The following is an 18,327-nucleotide window of genomic DNA, read 5'->3' as shown; positions in this document are numbered from 1 at the left end:
TGCGAGTCGGCAGGAACAGGGCTGTCTTCCTCCGCCATCTGGATTCGGTTAGCTCTCTCTGGGCAGTGGGGCCGAGTCTCATTTCCTCCAACCAGTAATGTTATATAGGCAGTGATCCTGGGCTGCTCTAACATAATTGAAAATTATGTGTATTGTAGGCTCAGAGCGCTGAAATGTAGGCTCATAAAAATATGTGGTGCAGGTAGCCTATGGAGATTGGATGTGGCACACAATGAAGCTTTTATGTAAAGTAAGAATTATAAGTCTCCACGTTCATATTGCATCATGGGTATGACAGTTCTTGGGTGGGGTCCTCAGGGCAGGTCTGTCACCTTAGGCAAAGCCTAAATTTCCTACTTCTGTGGAGCTGGTATTTGGATGTAATCAAATCAGTTTTGCAGGTGGCCAAAGATGAAAACTTATCCACTCATTCACCCTGCCGTCCTGAGGATAGCATGGGGGTGTAGGGCGATGTCAACTCGGCTTGGTGTTTTTGTTCACGGGTTTCTGTGAGATGGCGAGGTGAGCGATGGCGGGTGTCCATTTTGGTTGGCCTCGAGGAAATGACTCTGTTGAGTGGTTTTGACCAATGCAGCCCATGTATTTATGTGGCAAGTGAGAATGGGAAGGAGTCAGGGTGAGACGGGGCAGACTAGATTTCCATAGCCCTCTGGCTCAGGTTACAGGGCTGAGAGAGACCTTGGAAACATTTATTTCGGTGGTTCTCAACTTGGGGTGATTTCGTCCCCAAAGAAGGTATTTGGAAGTGGTTTGATTGTAAGGATGCCTTGGGGATGCCTGTTGGTATTTACTATCTGCGGGCCTAGCAGTCTAGAAGACCTTCTGCATTTGGGGCAGACGCCCCACCCACACCCCATCACAGATCGGACAACTCGTCAACATACAGATGAAAAACTGGAGATCCATCGAAGCAAAGGGATTCAATGCAAAATCTTGTGGTGAGCTATGGACAGTCAGACTAGCAACCAGTTTGTGCACAGCAGGAGGCTTCGAGGGAAAAGCTCTGACACCGTAGAAGATGCACCTACCTTGTGTAGACCTAGGTTGGAAAATTGACTGTGCACTTTGGCAGGTAGCTCATGGGCTAGGATCTTCCAGCTTCAGGCGTAACCGAGTTTGGTTTTAATTTAATTTGTCGTATCTTCGGGGAACCTGTGGACTGGCTTGTGGCCCCTCTGTCTCTCATGGGATTTGTGCAAACTCTTCTTTCTGGATGCCCTTTGTGGTCCTTTTTCTTTCTATTGAAATCTTTCTGACTTTATAAGACTTAACTCTGTGCAGCCTTCCGCAGTCTCAGAAATTCTGTCTTCTGTCTTGGTACTCCCTGGGCATGAGTCCTGGAGTCTCTGTCACAGCGTTACCGCATCCTCTCTTGACTTACCTGTGTGTGTGTTGGTGCCTTCAGGCCTGCAGAAGCTCCCTGAAGGCAGACACCTTAGTATCTCTCTAATGTTTAGCAAGAAGCCTGTGCACAAGCAAGCTGTACTTGGTGTTCATTGAGTAAAATTTTTTGTAGATTTAATATTCAAAACTAGCCATTTATTTTGCTTGGGGTTTCTGCAATGATCAAGATGGCTTCCTGTTTATCCTCCAAGCTTTAACTCATACATTAATCACTTGTCCTTAACTGATACATGAGTCACTTGGCCTTGGGAGATGCAGGGGCTGGTGTTGATGTCCTTATAAGCATTGTGTCTAAGTTTTGTTTGGTTGTCTGAAGTTTTCCTGAGTGAAACTGTTGAAGTGTTACCAACAAAAGTCAAACGTCTGGGAGTTGCTTATACATGTGTTAAGTATCTCTGACCTGGGCAAGCCACCTCACCCCAGTTTCCCTCACCTACAAGGCAGCAAGTTGAATCAATTGATTGTTGAAATCCTTCTGAAAGCTAAAGTAGCTCCCTTATGCCATGTGTTCATTTGCTGTCTCAGAGAAAGGTGGGGACAGGCATAATTGGCTTATACCTTTATTTTTATCTCTGTGGTAAACGTGTACATGTTTCAGAATTTCTCTGGTCTTTTGAAATGAGTGTATACATTGCATTGTGCCCTGGAATTCTGCCAGGAAGTATTTTTGTTGTCTAAGCTTTTGGGTTGGATGAGGAATTCTGTGCTCACCTTGCTCAAGTAGTTTCTGCTACCTAGAGGACAGTTGCACATATGTACTCAGCTTTCTTTAAAGTGAAGGATGATGGCATTTGAAAAATGAAGGTCATGAAAGAGCAAGTTTGGAATTGATGGTCTCCTAGGATACTTCTGGCCTGAGATTTGTGTTTACTTTCTTTCTTCCAGTAGCTCTGTCTTCTGTCCTCTACCTCCCACCTCCTTTCCCTCTCTGAATAGGTATTATAGTATTAATGAAATCATCTTAAGTAGTTGCTAACATTAATGTTCTATGTATGTACCTACTGAACTTGAGCTCTAAGGAAGAGCCTACTGGTACTGCATGCTTTTTTCTTTCGTTATTGTTACTGTTATTTGCATGCTATGACGTGTTTCAGTTTCTGACCCATATAACAGTTATTTCTTGGGCTGGCTGTTTGGCGTTTCTTTTCTGCGTTCACTGTTCTCCATTTCCATTTTTGTTTCCTCCCTCCAGTATCTCCAGATGAAATGGCCACTGCTTGATGTCCAGGCAGGGAGCCTCCAGAGCAGACAAGCCCTCAAGGATGCCCGGTCCCCGTCGCCAGCACACATCGTGGTGAGTACCCCCCAAGGACGCTTGCCTCCTTTACTGGGGGTGATGGAGAAGATGTTCTTGGTGATAACAGGCCTTGTTTGTCAGTTTTCCTTTCTTAGAAGAAACTTTTTTGGAATATTCTTGGATATGGTTTATATCTATCAAGTGCTCGCTTTCTGCTATCGGACCTCCGCGATTGTAACCTACCTGGAGGTTTTCCGAACCCTCCCTCCCTGTATGGAGTCTGGCCTTGTGGGCTGCAGTTACTAGGACACGATCACCATGGTTTGGGGGAGACTAGTGGTATCAAAGCAATTACAAAAATACAATTAGGGAAGGTGAGATAGGAGGAAATTAGAAAACTCAAAAGGGGAATTCTGGATTTGGGAATTTCTAGTCTCTTTGCAAAGTAACACATACGATAACGTTAGAAAAATTTCACCTGGGCTGGCTGATTATAAACCCAGAGTAGTAATGAACATAGAAAGGCTAAAATTAAATTTAATCTCTATAGCTATGGCTTCGAAAGCGTATGGGTTTGATAAAGAAAACATTGTTTTTAGTACTAAGAGACTACAACATAAAGTATGTGTCTACATACATATATTATTAATGCACGTTCTTAGGGTTTTGTAGGCTCTGAAAGTGGAGTTTATAAATGAACCTCTTGAGAAGATAGCTCAGCCTGATTAGAATATTCCCTTCTATATATTTATATCATGAGCTGGACTTCAAACTTTTGAAATAATTAATGAAAGACATATTTTTATAACAAATCTGTAACAAGTAGAATTATTTATTTTTTATTTAAGTATTACAAAATGTTAGCAATGAATATATTTTGCCTCTATATTGTAATTTCTAAAAATTGCAAAATAATTTTCCTAGGTAGAAAAATCTTAAGATGCATTGCATCATTTTGGGCCAGCTGCCTCCTTATTTTGTAGCTTGCTGTAATCGAGTATATATTATTTAATGAGTTGTGCCTCTGTTGTATGTGTGTGTATATATCACAAAATCATTTATTTCTGTAAAGCCACATTTTGAGTCACGTTTGAAAATGTCTTCTCATGGTATAAATTAAGCATGTAGAAAGAAGGCTGACGTTTGCTAGAAACTTCCTCCTTCCTCCAACCCTGCGATAAAATGGATGCTCATAATTACGTATGCTCCTGTAATGTCACGATTTCAGGGCCGGAAGTTACCTTAGGTCATCTAGGCCCAGTCTGCTCTCAGAAAAGGAAACTGAGGCCCAGAGATGCCTTAAGTGAATTGCCCAGTGTCACACGCTGAGTATGGCCAGAGTGAGGCCTGGATCCAGTCCTCTGCTCCCCTTTCCGGGCCTTGTGGCATATTCTCTCCTGTGAGAGGTGAAAGCAACTTTCCAGGGCTGGTTCTGTTTTGCTTCCTGTAAATCAGGTCATTGTCGGGGACAGTGGCCTAGGCGTAAAGAGCTTACTGGCTTGGGGTTCTGAGGCAGGTTTCTCCTAAAGTGAATGGCACGTTAAAAAAAAAAAAAAAAGTCTTAACAACATACAAAGGTTTTTCAAACAGTGTGACAGTTCTAGAGACCTAGAGGGTAAATTGAGGAAGCTAGTCCATTTCACTTTCCTGCCTCCCTGAGTTTCCCATAGTGGGTCCAGGCTTTGAAATTTATTTCTCTGCTTTTGGAAATGCCTGATGGGAATTTCCCTTTTTTTTCTTTTTTTTTTTTTTTAAGCTACGGAGAAAGGACGTTCCAATCTCTTTGAATTGTTTCCTCTCTTCGAGTACGGAGAGAAGATGTGGCTCCTAGGAGTGGTTCCGGGTGGACACAGCCCCTTGGGCTTGTGGCATAGGGTCCGTGGGCCCCATGCCAGTGAGTGTTGCTCCCACGCAAGAGTGAGGATTTGTCCATGTGGACAGGAGGCAGTGACCCACCCACCCCATAGCCCACAAGAACAGTTGCCACAATGTGGGCCCTCAGTACCTTATTTTCTTGCGTAGAAATTAATGATCTGGAGGAGGTGGCAAAACATTTTTTCCAGAGCCTGTGTGGATTTTGGCTAGGGGAGCCGCGAGGGGACTTAGGTTCCTTTTTCCTCTGCTGTGTAATAGCAGGCGTGTTTACCATAGCAACCACTTTGGAGCACATACACCACCTTTTAGACGAAGACCTTTGTCCAGTGGAGCCACAGCTGGCAACTGTAATATGATCTTTTTGTGCTTTCTGCTGTGCTCTTGGGGACCTGGGAATGGCCACTGCCCAGAGGTTATGGACTGGTGGAGGAAGGTGGGTTCTGGGAGCTGGAAGAAGAGAAAAGTCATACGCTTGGACAAAAGGAAAGCACATTTGTGAAATGCTTACTGCTTGTTGTGAATGGTGACTTTGGTTATATGAGTCAGCCCTGTAATTGTGCATTTCTGTGTTCCTCACCTGACACCAGCAGGTGAGAAGGAGGATGTTCTGGGCGGGGGGAGATAGGAGAGGGAGATGGGAAAGTTGGGTAGAAGAAAGAGGGGTTGTGGACCTCTTCATCCGTCTGGTCACCTGTAGTGTTTAGGATTGAGGGTCCATGCACCTTGGGACTGCAAATTTATGATCACCCTTTCACTGAACAGAGGGCGATGTGTCAACCAAAACCGACCCTTCCTTGGCAGGCACAGTTTGTCTGTATTTATAAATGGAGCATTCTGAGTTCTGGCTGATACATATTCGGGTCTTTGTACAGTTTGACACTGGCCAGAGGGTCTGGTTCGTGTTTAGATCCTCTGAGGAATGATACTATAACTTTTTTCCAGGCAATTGGGGCTCTTTCTCATACTTTGTTTTTCATTTTAAGTAAAATGTTGTCACATCAGTGTTTCATCAGACATATTTCAAAATAATTGTCTAAGGATTGCTTCCTAGTTTCTCTGAAATTTGGATTTATTGTAACTTTGGGGCCAAGCTATTTCATAAGTATTTCTAATGTTTCACTTTGAAAATAAAGAGGTATTCCATGTTGATTAGTAATCATTAGAGACAACACTATCACAGATTGCTAAAAAAATAACTTTCTACAATGCTCATTTGGGACAGAATCTTCATTTGGGAATTTAAAGCATTTTGTCGGACTGTTTTAATCTGATTGGATTTTTTTTTCATGTGGTTTGTGGGTTACCATGTTAGAAAAAATGGATGTGTAGACTAAATGTTCTTAACAAGTGGAATTCAAGTTATCAAATAAGATTTAAATTAAGAAATAAACCCCATAAATTTTAGTTCCTGTAGCTGGTACATCTTGTTTGTTATAAACCAGTAACTCCTAATCTGTGTTCCGAGGAGAGAGGGAATCATTCCTCAGGGATGATGTTTTGAGTGACTGGCCAAATAATAGGAGTTTAGACGAGGAATCAGCCTCTTCTCTGCCTGCCCTTTCTCTTATTTTCTCCCCATACCCCCCACAGATTCAGTGGCTTCTTAACAACTCAGAGACAGTAGCCACAAGTTCCAAGATTCCCCCCACCCCTTTGTCTCCAGCCCCCACAATCTCATTTTTTAATTCTCATAACTAGCTCTTTTTCTTTCTCAGTGGAGTTTTGAAATTTATATTTTTAATTCTTTGCTCCTTTTTTCCTCTTACAAAATAAGTGCCAAGCGGCTGAGTTGTGCTGAGTGGTGGTGTTTGAGTCAGTCTTGGCCGGTAAGCTGTGGGGTGTTAGCTGCTCCCTGGGTAGCACCCCCGTGTCTTTGCTGTACAAAGACTTTCATTTAGCTTCCTTTGTACCCAGCAAAAAAAAGATTCTGTACCCAAAATGGTGGTATTTTGGTATAGTATGTATCTTGCAAAACGGCAAAAGGCTTCAAAAGTTCCTACAATTTTATCTTGGGGGTTTCCTTTTGAAGTCGATGTGGAATTTTACCTTGGGGTGGATTTCTAGTGCTTCTTGGTCTTGTGTGTTTTGTTGTGTGGGATAAGAAAGCAGACTGGGTCCCGAGGAACAAAGCCTGCCAGACTGTGCTGGTGTACTTTCCTTGTTGTTACTGCTTAAATGCTGGAAGAGAGTGAAAACTCTCGTGGAATAATGCAGGATGGGTAGCACTTCAGAGAGGGTCTCAGCTGTCTGCACCGAGTGTGTTCAGGCAAGCTCAGAGGGCATGAGGAACCTTTGCTTTTGTTTCTGAAGAATTTGCAGAAACTGACTCATAGTTAATATAAAAAAAAACAAAAAAACCTAGCTTGTGAGCATCCTGTGTGTTATTAAATACATGTAATGTTTTGATGGGTTATTTGACCCGGGTTGTGTGTTCCTGCCCCACCGGTGTTTACTGGGACGTGGTCTGTGCTAGGAGGCTGCTACATGCTGAGGACCAGCAAAACCGTGTAGCCCTGCCTGTGTGCGAGGCCCTGTTCCAGGTGCCATCAGGAGTACAGGACCCGTGAGGGTGTGGCCAGGGAGACCTGATTTCCACTGAGAAGTTGGTGGGGGATTGCAGGCCTAGACAGCTCTATGAGGAAATGGCATTAAAAATGAGATTTGAAGAATGGAATGGGCTTGGCCAGGTGAAAGCATGGGAGAAGGGGTGGATGGGGCACAGGCAGAAGGAAGAACATGTATGAAGATCCCAAAGGAGAGAGAGTTGGGCTTTGAGAGAGGCAGAAGGTCAGCAGGATGGCTAGGGGCTGGGCAGGGCGCAGGAGCGTGGCCTGGGGTGTAGGGTGTGGTGAGGTCTGGCATGTAGTCCTGACCACCGTGGGGGATTGTCCAAGAGTCTGGCTGTTACCACGGGGGCTCGTGTTAGGCTGCTGGCCGTGGAGATGGTGAAAGTGGACAGATTTGGAAGGCACATCAGCAGAAGTTGCTGGTGGAGTAGATGGCGGCCTTGAAGGACAAGGGAGAGTCAGACAGCAGTTCACTGAATGGGGCGTATCAGAGGAGGAACAGGTTTGGGGTGGAAGAGTCATCTTTTTGGAGAGATCGTGTTCACCATTGATTCAATTATTGATTCATTCATTGACTTGCAGAGATTTTGTGTGGGAAAAAGCATTCCAGACACAGGGGGAGAGTGGAGTCAACAATGAACGATAATAATAATAGCAAAGAAGGCTGTAAACTTCCCTGTGGCAAGCGTTGTTCTAGGTGCTTACAGATGTCGTGTAATCCCTGTTGCACCGAGGAGGAGCTGGGCCCAGGGACGGTCACTGTTTGCCCAGTTCTGCGGTCAGGGTGTGAAACAGGGCAGCTGGCTCCAGAGCGCGACATCTCTTCCCCACGGCTCTGAGCACACGAAGTGTGTGATGTGCCCAGAGCGGCCAGTGGCAGCCCCCAGCCATAGTTGGGCACAGAGGGTATGGCTCGAGGAGGCCTCCTGGCTTCCCTGGAGAGCGGGACATGCGTAAGGTTGGCTGGAGATTGGTTTCTGGGTCAGCATGTGGCTGTTGCAAAGGGCTCAGCAACACGGGTGGGGAGGGGGCAGCGAGCTCTGGGTGATGTCGGGGTGTGGACCTGTACTGGTCTCTAAGGGCTTTTCCCTGTGGATCGTCTCTACTTCCTTTACTCCACGTGTAGTTTGTTTGTTGTTATTTATTTATTTTATCCATCTATCTGTGACTCAGCCAGACTTTCTAGAATGTCTGGTACATGTTTCCTAGCTGAGTCAGAACTTTCCCATTTCACAGACAGGGCCACGGTAAGGGTGTCTAATTTGTCTAAGGATATAACATGAGCCTGTGAGCCCTGCAAAAATAATATTACTTTTATAAGGAGCGCTCTGAGGACGTAATAGGAAGGACTAGGCAACCAGGCCATCTTTTCGAGGGGAAGAAGTGGTAGGTGAGATCAGTCGTGCTTTGAAGGGAGTGAGTGGTGCAAACCCCAAAGTGTACATGGGGCTGCAATACAGCCTGTGGTCAAAAGGCCTACGCTTCCCTCTCTTCTAGAAACTTCTACCCTATGGTGAAGAGTTCTGGAGTTCTTGAGCTTTGGGTTCATGGTGTGGCAGCTGACCACCGTGGTGAGAGAATATATTCCATCAGGAAGGATTATGTGACCTTAGTGATAGCCCTGTTCAGATTGGAATCACAAATATTTTCAGGGCTTTAAAATCACATGCATCTTACCAACTCCCTTCTGTTCTTTCTGGCCGTTTGGTACCTGTCTGTTTTCCATGTTGTTCTTGAACCCTTGAACACTTCCAGAGATGGGGGATCTAGCTCCTTGAGGTAGACTATTTCTTTTTGGTACAATATGGACTCTTATGACTTAGCTGAAATCTCTTCCCTTGAAATACTCACTTCTCGATTTGTGTCTTGCTGTTTAATTCTCCGTATGCTTCAGGTTACATGTCTTACACATTTGAAGGTAACTGTTGAACATCCTTCCCCCAGTCTTCTTTTCAGAATTATCCTCAACTATAATTCACATCTTCAATGACTGATACCTTAAACTATTAAATAGTCAAGGATGGGAATTGCTAATTTTTGTTTAAAAAATTCTACCTCTAAAGTTAGTGAAATTAATTTTTGAACATAGCTTTCCTCATTCACAAACTTTATGTTCATTGTAGACAATTTGGCAAATAGCCCATAATGTCACTACTCGGAGATTACCTTATGAATAATTTGGTATATTTCCTTCTAGGCTTTTTCCTCTGAGTGTATGAATATTTATATTTGTTTTTAACATACTTGAGTTCATAGCAGTGCTCACTATTTCCAGCTTTGTATTTATTTAAAATGAAAATTGCCGTTGTTAATAACGGCAATTAAAATTGCCCATGTCGTTAAAATTCTTAAGGATTTTTAATGACCACATAACACTCCATAATATGATTATACACCAATTTACTGAATCAATGCCATATTGTTGGGCCTTCAGAGTGTCTCCTTTTGTTTCCTCCTCTGAATAATACTCTGATGATCATCTTTGTGCATAAATCTTTGCACCCCTCCTTCTCCCGTACCCCTTTTAGTATTTTCTTGGGATAGACCCCTAGGATAAAAGGTAAGTAAAAGAGATCAAAAGTGTTGAAGTTTCTTGCTATATAGCCACAAATTATTTTCCTGAATGGTCTCAACTTTTATAACTATTAGCAGTATGTGAAAGACTTACCATGATCAGAGTGATTTTTAATGTCTCTGGGAAATTTAACGAAAGAAGTTCGGGCTTCGCTGGAGAGATGTGCCTTTAACCCGCCTTATGCTAGAACAGAGACCCAGCCCATCCAGTCCGCCTCCCCAAAGCCATGCACCTTCAAAATAGGCAAACAAAAGGGTGTTTCTTAAATGATAAGTAGGTTTTAAAGCCAGCCGATGTGTCGCTGTTTTACTGAATTATGCATATTCATTTTAGACAATAAAAAAAAGCATAACTTTTACATGCGTTAGGCACACCTTAGCCCCCGCCCCCCAATATACTCTGTACATTTAGGGCTATTTTAGAGGTTTTGAGTATACCCTTATATCCTCAAATAACTATAGAGTTTTTTTGTTGTCTCTGTTTTAATGGCATATCATTGGGCAAAGGTAATATTTATTTGGTGCTATCTGTGAGCTTGGTCTTAATCCAGGAAAGCCTGGATTATGTTTCTGGGAAAATGTACCCACTTGTCCAATATGCTATTGGTTCCAGTGTTGAAGGTCAGCCCACAGCCAATGCGGGGAGGGCTGGCAGCCTCAGATCAGCTTTTTTTTTGTAAAGGCAAGCACGAGGTGAAATTTACTGAGAGGGGGACCAAGATAGGATTATAGAGCAAGAGCAAGGCACAGGTTTACAGAGCAAGACATATACGCCACAGATGCTGACCGGACCCCTTGTTGTAGCAAAAGAGCTCAAATCAGCTCTTAACCATTTCTTAACGCCAGGTCCTGTTGTGCTTGGGGGAGAGTCTTTGGCAGCTCAGGGCTAGCGTTTCCTGACATTTCTTTCATTGAGTGTTAACAAGGTTACTGGAAAAAAGGGTTCTATTCCTAAAATAGGTTTGGGGAAAGAACTGGGTTATGCAAAGTAAATGAGTTTCTTTAGCAGGATCTTAACTCCACAGGGGGCTTGGAGGCCTTCCCTAGAAGAGGACTTCTTAAAGCTTGCTCCACTGCAGAGCTCTTCCCAGCGTAAGGGACAAGACAGGGATGTACTTTGAAAAGTTGTTTTTGTTTCAGCACCTGCTCTGTTTACCAAGTGTGGGAGCCTGTTTTAAATTAACATGGATCTACTTAGAGCTAAACTCAGGGTTTTGACTATGTTTATCCTTCCAGTAAATAAAACAAGAGTGTTCATTTGGCGCCCAGCCTGTCCTGCGTGTCATTTCTTGTCTTGCTGATTAACTCTGCTTATGGGGCTTGCTTCTCCAACCAGATCGTAAGTTTCTTGAAGCCAAGGAGCCCCATAGTTTATTTCTTTGCGAGTGGCTTTCTCTCCTCCTACTATGGTGCTTGTTAATTAAGCAGAAAACCAATTTCTGGTGAGGAACTGGAGTTGATTTACTTTGGGACAACCAGTGTGACTTCATCGTTACCTTAATGTGTTCAAAATCTTCTTGGTGAGCACAAGAGCTTGTATCTGCATCTACTTTATACCTGATGTGGTAGCGTGTGTTAGGGAAACGTAATTTTGGGTTATGACATTGTGCATGGTTGGCCAGTAACTTGATAATCCACCCTTATACATTCCAGCTCACAGCAGAGCGTGTCTAATCGCCACAGCAGCATTTATGTGGAACGTGGTTACACAAACGCTCCAGCAAGTCAGGCGGGAGGGCTTCTATCTCTCCTCCGTCTTGGTTTAAACCGACTCTTCCTTAGGGATCCTGGGGTGGGGCCACTGGACTCTTCCAGAGAGCACCCATTTGGAAATCCGGGACTCAACTATCGATGATGGGCAATGTGTATATTTCAAGAATGATGTTGTAGGGTATGAAATATGAAGTTATTTCATGTTTGTTTTAATAGCTTGCAGATCAGATTTTCATCTCTTCTAATAAATTATTATAGAAGGAGAAAACAGCTGGATTTCAGAATTGTCCCTTGGAGTTATACTGGGAACTAAGGAAAGAGGAGAGCATCGGGCTGAAGCAAAAAGCAAAGCCCCAAATTGTCGGAATATGGTTATTCTTGTCTGGGGATGCCTTGACAACTCTGCTAACCCCCTGCAGGGGTCTGACTGGGAAAGTGTATTGTTAGGTCTATTTTGCACGTTAAGGACGTGAAAATCAGTGACTTAGCTCTCTCCTGAGTGCCAGGGTTAACCTCCAGTTGGATGCCACATAGATGGGAAAGTGAGCATGCGCAGAATCGAACTCTGTTTCCACTCCTCCCCACCTCCGAGCCTGCCATGCCCTGTGTTCAACATCTCAGTAAAGATAACGGCATTTTCTGGTTGCTTAGGCCCCAGACCTTGGACTTCATTCCTGATTCCTCTTTTTCTCCCAAATCCCACACTCACCCCGCCAGCCCATCCCGTGGACTCATGGCCCACGGGCACGGAGTTGTCTGTACTTTTCAAAGCACATGTGGCATTGGCCGCTTTTCACTGCCTCAGCCATTGCGACTGGAGTCCAGCCTCCTTTGGATGTTTCCAGAACGTCTTTGCTGGCCTCCTCATTTCTCACCTTTGTGACTTCCCATCGTCTATCCCTCGTCCCTACAGTTGGTTCCCACACTTGAGAGGGCCTTTTAAAGCCTTAGATTATATCACATACTTGTATTCTGAAAATCTGAGGATAAATCTTATCTTTTGAAAGAGGCTCAAAGCAGCTCTGAATAGACACTTGCCCTGTCACCTGACGGAAAGGTGGGACTTTGAGATTCAAGGCCTTCGGCCCAGGCACTGGCTGCGCTTGGAGTTCTGTGTTGGTGGAAGAGAGCGCGCCAGGGCAGCAGGACTGCCCCTGGGCTGCGTGAGCCTCCCCAACCTGTTCATCAAACCCTTGCTCGCATAGCAGGATGTGGCCGATGTCTTGGTTTTTGTACCCCAAGTGAGACCCAGATGCCTCTCGACCGTACTGCGCCCGATCCCTGCCTTTCCCCAAAGGCGTGTGGTCCATCTGTCCAGCTGCCGCCTGCCTGCAGTGGGAGGCTGCTGAAGAACTTGGGGCTGCGTGATGCAATCTGTTTTCCAGCCTGAGCCTGCATAGCGGGTGGCTCCTGGGCAGTGATTAAGTGCATCAGTGAGGCTGTTTAATAGGCTCGAATGAGATGGGGTCACCGTGTGTCCAAGTGCAGTGGGATAAAGGCCTCTTCCTGCTCCAAGGGCTCAAGCTACCTGTTTCTCTGACAAGGACACTGTCTACCTCCCATAGGTGCTGGGGCGAAGAAAACAGCAAGCATTTAGGAGGGCTGGAGAAGGAAGGAAAGCCGGCGTCACAGCCCTGGGATTGGTCCATCTCATGGTCCCCAGAGACTAAGTGGGATGCAGGGTCCCAGTGCCAAGACCTGTCTTTGAGCCCCACTTCTGACTCTTCCCCTTCCTATGGCCCCTAAAGTTCAGACCCAACTGAAGAACACTCGTGAGATTCTAGGAGAAGTATTTTTCCCCAGCCCTTTCATAATCAGGGGAGAAGCCAACCTTAGTGGGTGGAGATAGAAAATAAAATTAAAAAAACCTGTCTCGGTAACAGAAGGGGAACGTGGCTGGGCAGAAGGGCTCCTGTGAAACCTTTCGGATGATTCAGTTGGAACTCAGGGGAAAAAAATTGTTTTTTTGGAAAAAGGTAGCAGCCCCCTTCAGCCAAACCCCATAAATGAAGGAATGTCTGAAACCCAGAATTAAAGTGACCAAGGCACGACATTGTGAAAGGCTGAATAATGAAGAAGTAAGTTTGACTGGCAGAAGCCATTTCCATTTTTCGGACACGGCCATGCATCCTTCTCTTCATTCCTCCTCCAGCCCCTTTCCCATCCCACTTCTGCAAAGCGCTTGGTTGGCATAGCCTTTATTATGCTCTTTTCTTAATTCTGATGGTGTTTTCAGGTACTGAGAATAACACCCATGTGCTGACCTACCAGCATGAAAAATCAAGCATTAAAAACTGAGTAGGGTTGTGAAGGTGACATTTGTCTCTGTGCCATATTTTTCCTGATAATAGCATCCCTGCTCCACCCCACCCCTTTTACTGCAGGGGGCACTCCTTCCCCTGTTCCACTTGGTTCCGGTGCACATGTGATTGGGCAGGGGGCAGGCATGTGCTGTTGACGAGTCTTTACCCTGCAGAGAGGGCTCATCGGTGGCTCTTTGCAACTCTGTTCATACGTACACACATGTTAGTGTGCAACGCCCCCCACCAACTCAGTGAAGGACCCTCATTTGTAGAAGATTAAAGTGGGTGAGGGAACGCCTCAGTGGCACCCTATAATTCTGTGCAACCGGCTCCAATCCTAGACCATCCCATAAGGAAGCCAATACCTTAACTAGTTGGAGACGGTTTTCTGTCACTTAGAACCAAAGGAGTTCTAACTAACACAGTTTTCCAAGCCTTAGGTTTGTATCAAAAAAAGACTTGCTTTTCATTTGAATTTTTAATTCTTTTGAATTAAGAAATGCTAGAATATACACTGATTGTTCTGCCACTGTGTAATCAGAGACCTGTGTGAGCAGAACGCGCTTGCCTTCTGTAAGAATGGGTTGGTGTGTGCTAGTCTGAGGGTTACTTTAAGAGGGAGACATACTATACACAATCTTCCTCTGCAAACAATTTCTAGAGAGAGGTTTGTATGAAAAAAGGAATTTCCATGATTCGCTCTTGTGGTCATGGGGAATTTTGAAAATGAACTTTAAGTATTTTTGTGAAATTCCTGTTTTCATAGTTTTAGTTTCTCAGAGTTTTCTTTTTTGGCTCCTGCTTACCATATTCACGTTTGCCCTAAGACTCTCTTATTTTTGTTCCTTGGACAACTGAAGCACCCCCAGGTAGTTAATGGTATGAAGTGCTGCCCTTTTGGTTGAAAAATGTCATAATAATGTAATAAGGTAAATAACATTGTAATATAAATAAGGAGGCATCGCTATAGCCTCTGTCACAACCTCCTACTTATTACCACTTTGTATTATTATTATTATTATTTGCATTATTTTTTTTTAGTATGGATAGTTGGTGACAGAGCACATACATTTTGACTTATTGATCATTACAACTTTACTAGTTGATGAAGGTTCTAACCATTTCCCTGTAAAACATATGTAAACTATAAAAGATTTTGCAACTCCAAAAGGCTAAAACTATTGTTCCAAGGCCTTTGAGCTGAGTGCAGTGTTCGCACCTGGACTGTAGACTGGGCGGCCTCTGCTGGGAGCATTGTGTTGAGAGAGATTCCAAGGCCTTGTATGTCAGGGCTCCAAAGGGAGGAACGCGTTGATGGATTAATACCTGCCAAGGGTGAGGGGGGACAATAGAGGTGTCACAGCTGTCATTTCTGTCCCAAGCAATCAACCTTTTGGGGGAAGTGTCAGAACTTGAACACCCTACTGGATTTATCAGAGCCCTGTCAAATGTCCGTTAAGATGTCCTGGTTGAACAAAAGTCTTACCAACTCACCGTTTAAAAACTTGTTGTTCCAAATGAAATGGTGGGAAAGAGGACTTTTTTCATTAGAACCATAACTGAGGATGTGCCCAAGGAAGGAAGTGAACCTGGGCTTAGGAGCTGGGCCGTGACTCAGCATTCTGGATTTATGCCACTTTGCTTCTCCCACAGCTGAGATATCTCTTTGCTGTCTGTGACGGATAACGTCTTAAAGACATGACACAAGGGCCACGCGTGACGTGCGGATTCAGCCCACTTTCTGTGCATTACTCCTGTGAATGACTGCAGTGTACCCAGTCATATTTCTGACAGTTACCAAACTGGACTTCAGGAATGAGCTCTACATTTCTCCTTTCCTCTTACCTTAGTATTAAAAATTGTATGGTACGCTGGGTGCAGTGGCTCACATCTGTAATCCCAGCAGTTCCTTGGGAGGCCGAAGCGGGAGGATTGCTTGAGACCAGGAGTTTGAGACCAGCCTGGGCAACATAGGGAGAACCTGTCTCTACAAAAAAGTAATAAATTAGCCAGGTGTGGTGGCACACACCTGTAATCCCAGCTACTTGGGAGGCTGAGGCAGGAGGATCACTTCGGCCTGAGGAGTTCGAGGTAATGGTGAGCTATGATCGGGCCACCGCACTCCAGCTTGGGCGACAGAGTAAGACCCCATCTCAAAGAAAAAAAGAATTGTGATGAAAAAAATCAAGATGTTTCTAAAGAGGTTGCTAACTTTAATGTTATCTAAACTTTTAATTTAGAAAGGCAGGGATTTTTTTCTTTTTTAAAATACAAACCAACGTATTCATCTAATTTGGTTTTTGGTGCATACCCATATGGCCCTCTTCTGACTTACTAACCACACTGTGAGTTCAAGGCTCATGTGAGAAGACACAGCACAGCTCTCATGCCTACAATCTCACGGTTAGGTTTCAGAACATGATTTGAAAAATATAACCATTGAGAGGCAGTAGGGACATATGGCCAATGAGTGCATGTTTGGACGTCTGTGTGGAATAAGTGAGTGGGCAGAGAGGACATTTGTCGAGGAGAGGAGGGCGGGCCATTGGCTGGGGAGATAGGCGGAGGCTCCAGGGGTGGCCAGCGCCGCATACAGAGGCCAGCAGGGCTGGGCTTGGCTAAGTGTTCCGGTGTCTGGACGCCTATGTGAATTTCCTCCCAAAGTTTTCAGTTGGCAAAATAGAATCTGCTGGATATGGCGCAAGGGTGTGGAGTGTCAGGATCCTGCTGGGCGCAGGCCTGCGATACCAGAGGTCAGAACAGAAGCCAGAAGAAAGGGCTTGTAGAACTTTCTGCCATGCTCTGTCCTGGAGCCTCAGTTACGACAGGATTGCAAATTATACACCAGAGCTTTGCTGTCTTTCGTGCTAGCTCTCTTGTTCCCAATTTTCTTTTAATATTAGACTAATCCTAGAATTTACATGTTGAGAGGGAACTCAGAGGTCTTGTGGTGCAAAACCTTCATTTCGATAGGTAAGAAACTGATACATTGAGAAGCAGAGAGCTGAGTACAAGATCATGATAATGCTGGAAGTTCACTGAGCACTTCCTAGTGCCAGGCACTTTTTAAAGTAATTTACATAGTTGTCGGGTTTAATCCTCAGAACACCCTTATGTGTTAGGGATAGTTGCTATCCCATTTTACAGACGAGGAAACTGAGGCTTAATGGAGGGGTCAAGGTCACACACAGCTGGTAGGCGGCAAGCTGGAATTTGAACCCAGGGAGTCTGACCCAGGAAGTGTGATTCCAGAGCCGGGGCCCTCACCCATCAGTACCGCGCTGCCTTAATCACAAGCACACACTGGCAGGGAGGGGCCGGTTGCCGGTCAGGCTACACCAGGGACCTGGAGGCCTGTCGTTCTTTTGTGATGCTGCTAGTTCCTTTTGAGGAAACGAGGCTTTGTGGGTTCCTAGGAGGAAAAGCCGTGAACTCATGGCAAAAGAAAGGAACCAGAAAAGGGAGGTTTGCATCGAGATGAGCCTTTGATTCATCCCAAATTATACCTCCCTTTACACCATCTGTGTGTGCACACTTGTGAGTAAATTAGAAATCTTCTTGATAAATTACTTTGGACCGAAGGCATGTATGAGTATTTTTCTCAGATCGTCAACCATGTAGTGTTATGTCTAGTCACTCCCTAATCTATCTTTTGTGTAAATTTGGAACTTGAAGTGTTGGGGTTTTCCAAGATGTTTGGCAGTGGGGGTGTCTGTCTCCTCGTCTCCCTGGCAGCTTTGGTAAGAGAGGTTCAAGGTGGGATTCCCTATTCTTAGTGGTTGGTATATCTGATTTTTCTGTCTGTTCAACAGGACAGGTGAGACTGATTGCTCTCCAGCTCTTTTAAAAATGAAAAAATACAGAGAGGTGTAAAGGATAACATAGCAAACACACACATGTACTTGCCATCTAAAATAACAATCGTTAACCTTCTCCCCTGTATTTTCAAAGAACAAAACAAAACCTATGTTCCTCTCCCTAGTCTATAATCTTTCCTACTAATAAGCATCTGAACTGTCAAAACTTGGTGTCTACCCAGTTCAGGCTTTTATACTTTTCTACAATGTTTTATAAATAATGTTGGTGGCTCTTACATTTTACATAAGTAGTTTCACATTTCACGTAGTATTCTGCAGCATGCTCTCCTTATTCACCACTGCGCTTGAATTTTACCCATGTTGTGCATTAATATTGAGTATACTCGTTTTAACTGCTATGTAGTATTCCACTGTATGGACATGCTACAGTTTTCTATCTGGGTGTTGATGGTTATTTAGGTTGCTTATAATTCTTTAAGATTACAAACTGTGCTGTAGTAACCAGCCTTAGGCAGGCGTAGGCACTTGTGTAAGAGTTTCTCTAGGGTTCATGCTGAAGTAGAGGACTTCACGGAGCATAGTTTTGCTGGCTTTAATTTTTATTCACATGCTATTGCCAAGCTCTCCAGAACGATTGGATCAATTAGTACTTCCATCACCAGTGTATAAACTCGTTCCCCATAATCTCCCAACACTTGATCTTGTCAGACTTAAACTTTTTGCCCATCTGATGGGTGTGCAGCAGCATCTTACTTAATTTGCATTTCTTTGCTGACTCCCAAGGTTGAACATCTTTTTTTTTTTTTTTTTTTTTT

General features: G+C 44.3%; 1 protein-coding gene across 6 annotated transcripts in view; it reads left to right on the top strand.

Annotated features, from left to right (window-relative positions):
- TCF7L2 (transcription factor 7-like 2 (T-cell specific, HMG-box)) overlaps positions 1-18,327 on the top strand; it is a 187,825-nt gene that overhangs the window by 71,771 nt on the left and 97,727 nt on the right. For all 6 annotated transcript variants that reach the window (XM_012663919.1, XM_012663921.1, XM_012663920.1 and 3 more), the window contains exon 4: positions 2,618-2,719. In XM_012663919.1, the coding sequence (XP_012519373.1) occupies positions 2,618-2,719 (102 nt within the window). The remainder of the gene's footprint in view (positions 1-2,617; positions 2,720-18,327) is intronic.

Source organism: Propithecus coquereli, unplaced genomic scaffold (genome assembly GCF_000956105.1).
Source record: "Propithecus coquereli isolate 6110/MARCELLA unplaced genomic scaffold, Pcoq_1.0 Scaffold84, whole genome shotgun sequence".
In the NCBI taxonomy this organism is placed as follows: Eukaryota; Metazoa; Chordata; class Mammalia; order Primates; family Indriidae; genus Propithecus; species Propithecus coquereli.
The sequence above is the reverse complement of the archived record's forward strand: the minus strand, read 5'-3'. Positions and strand labels throughout refer to the sequence as shown.